A 6,488-nucleotide genomic window follows, 5' to 3' on the forward strand; every position below is an offset into this window, starting at 1 on the left:
CTGGTGAGATGCTGCAAATTGCGATGAGGTGAAGAAAGCAGGTAGCACAAGCTGCAGCTTTAGGATGGAAAATTGCACTGGAATTTTTAGGCAAATTGAAAAACAGGATAGGAGGTCCGCTGCAGCTTCCTCTCATGCCAATTCCAGGTCTTATTACACGTTAGAGGTAGCGGTAGTGCCAAGCGGTAGCAGTAGCAGTCATGGCAGCAAGCTCAGATGGATAGGCAACCCTTCACAAGCAACTCTTATGTAGCAATCATGGGGTGTTCCTTCTGGAACCACCTCTGCTCCCCCGGAATTCTTAGCACGACAACACTCTGTTCTTTGAACCTTGGATCCATACAAATATCCCGACTACCTCCATCACAAATTGCATCGAATGACAACTAACTACTCACATACACAGAGAAGCAAGGCTAGATGGAACAGAAGAGGAAATGAATAGGAGTAGATAGTAGGGATTGGAACCTGGCTATGGTGAGGAGCGAAGCGAAGCATACAAAAATGGAAAAGATATAACTAAAACAGTCAGACTTGGAGCGGTAACTGAGAGGCACCTCAAAACAAAACACAACAGATGGAAAAGCTGGACAACTAAAGTGCTTCAATGGAAACTACTCACACAAGCGCAAAGCCCACTCAACACATTTTGAGGTACCCACAGTGACACCTGCCCTTACTAGCAAGGCAGTAGGCACTTATGTCTTGCACTTGGCCCCAACCTGTATGCCAGTCTTCAACTCTGTCTTTTACCTATCATTGTTATCATACGACTGATGCTTTCAGATGTATTCATCGTTTTAAAAATATTACAAATAACCAAGTGCACCCCATACAGCGGTCACTCGTTAATATTAAGAGAAGACCAACAATCTGGATGAATGCCTAACCTGTCAGTTGCACTAGGCTGCCTCCTCGAAGAACAGAATCCCATGATAATTAGGATGAATAATTGAAGTAGACTTCATACAAATGATGCCACCTCTTCGATTTCAAATGCTGTGTCAAGGCAACTCTACAGCAGGTACTTTGCCAAATCATTGACAAACACCTCTGCATAGACCTGCATTGAGAAGGGAAAAGAAAAGATCTACCACCTTAAGAAGAATTGGCATATTAATAAATTGCGATGTTTGAGCTGCCTTGAAAGCCAGACATCGAGGATTCTACCACAGGTAGGCCAAGTGATGGTGAAAGATGTACACAGCACCACTTCATTTGCACAACTCCTTGTACAAATGGCTGTGATAGGACTGTCCTCTTTGTCACTCTCGCTAAATTGCCAAAGGCTCTGTTCGTCTGGATGAACATTGGGCAGCGTACTCGCGGGCCCATAAATCATAGTGTACAATCTCCTCCAAACTAGGTTGTGATACTAGCTCTTGTCGGTGCTTGCTGCAAGTCTCCTCTACTACTCGGACAATGTCAAGGTAGCCAATCCTGAAATATACACTCACAGGTCCATAATTCAAAGTTCTGTGACATGCAATCTCTCCAACGTGAGACTCAAAACAACTAGAATCTTGTTTCCTAGCAAAATGAAACAGAACAATATGATATGATGTCATGAGGAAAAAGAAAAATGCTTTCTTTTTGAAAACACAATTTATACGAAACATATTGGTCACAAGTAATCCTGTTAGAAAAGGCAGCAAGCTGCTTACTTTTCATCAAGGAACAGTTCTACGGCCTTCTCATTGGCAGCGCTCATTACCCCTGTCATTGTACCTCCAGCTCTCCCTGCAGCATAGGCGAGTTCCATTGCGGGGTACTTGGCATTGTCAGGTTTTCTGAACGTTAACGATCCCATCCTACACCAAAGTGGTCAACCAAGCTAATGATACACATTGAGGTAAAGGTACAAGACACACAACAAAAAACAAAAAGGTTCTTAAGGTGAAAACTGCTGCAAAAAGCAAATTCATTTAGGCAAGGTTATCTAAACCAATAATTGTCAGAAACGCACTCGAATTGGGAGATAGAAAGTGCAAAACAACTAATCATGAGCAGCATATGGAGAAATTGCAAAACACCTATTCACAACCACAAAATGCTTAGCGTTCAACTTTGTAACCTCAGCACCATGCACAAGACAATGGACGCAGACACTGAGAACTTCTATACTTCTTGTGCTTTTTGTGATGAGAACATAAGATTGTTCTTTATTCAGAGAGCTTACTTGACAAAGTCAAGTCGAGGCCATGTGATCTCAGAACAAGGAACTCGGTCTGGCCATGAAATTGTGTAGAGAATGGGAAGCCGCATATCAGGCCATCCTAGCTGGGCAAGAACCGAGGAGTCCTGCAATCAAAGTGAGAAAAACTGTTAGCACACACAAACTTGTAGAACTCAAGACCTCTGAAAGATACGCAGCTTTGTACCTGTGTCTCAACCATAGAATGAATGATTGATTGTGGATGAACCACTATTTCGATGTTCTCATAGTCAGCTCCAAATAGATAGTGTGCTTCTATCACTTCTAGACCCTGCATGTATTTGTTTGTAAAATTTAACATCCAGCAGTTTGACCACGTTGATGACGGTTGAAAATTGCCACTTACCCACCTTATTCATAAGTGTTGCAGAGTCTACTGTTATTTTCCTACCCATGGACCAATTGGGATGCTTGAGAGCATCTGCAACTTTCACATCTTTGAGCTTCTCCACAGGCCAATCTCTAAAGTAGTAGACAACACAGTTAGTGTGTTTGTGCTTGTAAGCTACAATGTCATCCTCACCACAGAATAACTATCAATTACTGTGGAAGCTGTATCACAAGTAAAGCAATAAAAATTTCACACCTAGCAGTGGTCCACTTTGAGATCCAAAAGAAGTGCCAGCTTCACACAGAATTTCGGTAGCTACTAGAAGAACACAGAAATACCATCTTACCTAAAAGCTCCTCCAGAGGCTGTGAGAATGATCCGACGCAAACCCCCCTCAGGCAATCCTTGAATACACTTCATTTTCAAGGAACACAACTCCTGTTAGTTCTTTGACCAACTGCACACTTCATTTTATTTGTAAGACAGGAGCCCCTGGACCTTAGTCAACTGTCTTCTATAGAGAATCAAAGACAGAAGAACCCAAGAATATTTGCCGCCAAAAAATTTTGTGTGAGCAACTTCAAAGCTACTCAAAATCCTGACTAATAGGTGTAACCATTTGGCTGACAAACTGCAACAGACCAAATGTGCTACTTGAGGCAGTACCTGAAAGATGGCAGAATGTTCCGAGTCTGCAGGAAGAATCTTGATATTGTGTTTCTTTGCTAAAGGAAGTACATAAGGGCCTCCGGCAATCAGTGTCTCTTTGTTCGCTAAAGCTATGTCTTTACCTGCTTCAATTGCAGCAACGGTTGGCTGCAAACAAGAAAAAAAAGACATACTCATTAGTCATCCTGTCATGATAAGGAAAACAAACATTATGTGATTGAAGTAGTCCCGAAACACGATAAAGAATGTCTTAATTTCAGGACACCAGTGGTACTAGCGGCTTGTCTTAATCTCAGAACACGAGGATGGAACTGAAATGAAAGTAGACTCTTATCAGCATTTTACCTTCAAGCCAGCACAACCGACTATGCCAGTGACAACAGAGACAGCTTCAGGGTGTCTAGCAACCTATGACAGAGCCCTGAACAAGTAATTATGGTGTCCAGGTTGGATCAACAATCTTAATGATGTGTACAAAAATTTGCATACCTCAACTATCCCTTCGTCCCCAGCAACAATCTCAGGCTTATGATCAAGATCAGCTATGGCTTCTCTGATCTCAGGCACCAGAGACACGTTCTTGATGGCAACAAGACTTGGCTTAAATCTCCGAACCTTTAAGATCAATAGGGCTTGTCAAATAAAGAAACTGAAGCTGGCTCAATTAAACTAGAAGAATTATCTGACATAAAACTGCATATATGCCAAAACAACCAAAACTTCTGAATATTCCTGCCACACTGTTTAACATTCTGATAATCACTAACAGAAATGTTCGACTCAATAAGTGAAAAGTTTCACTTCTAGTTCCCATTTCATCCCTCTCTAACCTTCCAAAAAGCCATACTTATTGATGAAGACCACTGATTGATTATTATGTTGGCCACGCACCTGATCAGCAAGCAATGTGACGTTGGAGCCTGCTGCTAATGCAACAATTCTGAACTTGTCAGGGTGTTCAGCAACTATGTCAAGAGTCTGCATCAAAGAAGGACATTTAGGTTTGTCCTTTCCATTCAAAGTCCGATAGCAGAAAAGTACGAGCGTAATTCATATCCCTTTGAAAAGGAAACTTCCTCGATGCACCATAATACAGGTTTAGGGCTGCAAGGATCTAACAACTACATTGTTTAGCTCAATAAGATGGTTAAATGAGATGATCGTGCCATCACAGAGTGAAAACCAAACTCTACAAAGTGCCATACGTGGTTATCTTAATACATTGCAGTTTCAGAAGTCTAAATCACAACATAATAACATAAGATTTGTATTTTACTAGCCATTAAAACAGGTCTTACCTGCGTTCCAATGGACCCAGTTGATCCTATTAAAGAGAGGGGCTTGGGGCCTTCCCAAGTCTTTTTAACATCGCTGACCACAGCCCTTCCAGGCCAAGCAGGAGGTGGCGAGGGCACAGCAGAACACTTCACACCTCTTACCAAGGTTTTGGCTCTCTCTCCTTTCTGTTTAACTTTTAGTGCCACTGCAAAAAAGACCAGGAATACAATATTTTCTTTTACGGCTAATAGTCCCACAGCTCCTATGCAGATATCATGTGTCCTAGCTTTTAACCACACGGAAATGTCTAATGATTGGTATCCAAAAAGAGGCATCAACGCCATTACTCATTTACATCTAAAAAGCATTTGCAAAACCTATTTGCTGAAAAGACGACTGTAGATTTATAATTGCTTATTCAAACTCAAACGCCATAGTACCTTCTCCTATAGTTCAACCTGCAATCTTTTTTTGAATCATTACGAACTTTGCCATGCCCCTCAAAAAATGATTGATTTTGGAGGTGCAAAATTCAAATAAATAAGAGAAAAAGAAAGAAGCTGCAAGAAGAATCTTCCCACTTGAACGTGTGTGAAAAAAGAGGGGGTGCTTCAATGAACAAAACTTAAATCTATTTCCTTATGTTCTACTAACTTGAATAGATAATAAGCAATTTATGCATAGATGCATCCATTAACTGCTCTGGGAACGTGCATAAATGCATGCACCTTTCCAAAGCTCGATGCACACACTTATGAAGTGCGTCGTCATCCACAAATGTAGCATACACGATCAAGCTGTTTGTAAAAGCATGGAGTATTCATGCGCACATATAGAAAAAAGAACGAGAATGTGTTACCCGTATTTTTCAACTTGCTGAAGAGGGGGCTGTCAGAAGAAGCCAGCTGTGGCTCTACCTGCTATGGACGGCCCACATGGGGACATAGATAAGCTTCAGTAAACCTGGCACGCAGTCGTGCGTGTGTGTTGTGTGTGTGTGTGTGTGTGTGTGTGTGTGTGTGTGTGTGTGTGTGAGAGAGAGAGAGAGAGAGAGAGAGAGGCTACTTTAAAAAAACAGAGATCAAAGCAGATACAGAAAAGCGAGAGGATCTTACGATATGTGCGCCCAAATGAATTTTAGACGAAGACATGGATGTTCCTTGAAATGCCATTAGAAACTCTACCTACCTACCTCCCTCTCTCTCTCTCTCTCTCTCTCTCTCTCTCTCTCTCACACACACACACACACACACAACGGGGAACTAACAAAGAGAAAGAAGATGCCTGAGACAATAGCTTGGATTGCCTAAGGACAGACCACAGTATCGAGAGTCGCGAGTCGTGACTCTTCTCTCTGCTTAGGGGAGTGAAATGGGAGATGAGAGAAAATTGATAGGTCTGTAGGCCGGTTGATTACAAGGGGTCGCACTTCGCGAGGATGGATCGGGGTATCTCCAGCCACGAATCAAACAAACTGCATTGAGTAGTCTGTTACGAAGGCTTTCCCACAGGACTTTTTGCACATTACAAGTAACCCCTTTCCTCCCAGGCCTGCCCAACACCCCCCCCCCTCTCTCGAAAACAAGTGAAAGGGTCACCATGGCTTTCAAAAACAATAAAAAAGTGATAAAATTGTTAGGTTGAATTAAACTGGTATCAGTGTTTGGGAAAGGATTGCTTCAACTTAGTCGTGAGACTAGCTAGCTGCAAACCATGGTAAACGGAAGAAAAATCGATGAAATATGTGAGAAAGTCGTCCAAAAATTTTACAAATCTCAAAAATTTTGCTAGCTTTCCGGTTTTCTTCTTAGTGATGAGGAGGAAACTCGACTAGCAACAGCTTAATAAAAGAGACTTTCTCAAACATTAACACTAACTATAATCAAGCTATATAATGCAAGAAATGTAAAAGCCGTGTGAAGTTGTGAAATGAAAGGTGAAATAAAAAGAACTAATTAATATATGTGAATGTGTGTGTATAGAATTTATTAGAAT

The 6,488-nt window shown here is 41.6% G+C and overlaps 1 protein-coding gene across 2 annotated transcripts; it reads right to left on the reverse strand.

The window, feature by feature from the left end:
* Positions 1 to 576: 576 nt before the first annotated feature.
* Positions 577 to 6,035, reverse strand: DXR (1-deoxy-D-xylulose 5-phosphate reductoisomerase). Of its 2 annotated transcripts, none has more exons than XM_086497845.1 (13): positions 5,609 to 6,035; positions 5,353 to 5,410; positions 4,514 to 4,698; positions 4,107 to 4,193; positions 3,705 to 3,830; positions 3,561 to 3,623; positions 3,213 to 3,362; positions 2,893 to 2,960; positions 2,566 to 2,677; positions 2,382 to 2,486; positions 2,180 to 2,301; positions 1,665 to 1,811; positions 577 to 1,440 (listed from the first exon to the last, which is right to left on the reverse strand). In XM_086497845.1, the coding sequence occupies exons 1-13, from the start codon at positions 5,663 to 5,665 to the stop codon at positions 1,275 to 1,277; spliced, it is 1,446 nt and encodes a 481-aa protein (XP_086353971.1). In that variant the 5' UTR covers positions 5,666 to 6,035; the 3' UTR covers positions 577 to 1,274. The 2 variants fall into 2 exon arrangements, with proteins under 2 accessions (XP_086353971.1, XP_086353970.1); XM_086497844.1 differs by having other exon boundaries at positions 5,353 to 5,413.
* Between the last annotated feature and the right edge of the window lie 453 nt (positions 6,036 to 6,488).

This window comes from Adiantum capillus-veneris, chromosome 24 (genome assembly GCF_014529385.1).
Source record: "Adiantum capillus-veneris isolate H3 chromosome 24, ASM1452938v2, whole genome shotgun sequence".
Classification (NCBI taxonomy): domain Eukaryota; kingdom Viridiplantae; phylum Streptophyta; class Polypodiopsida; order Polypodiales; family Pteridaceae; genus Adiantum; species Adiantum capillus-veneris.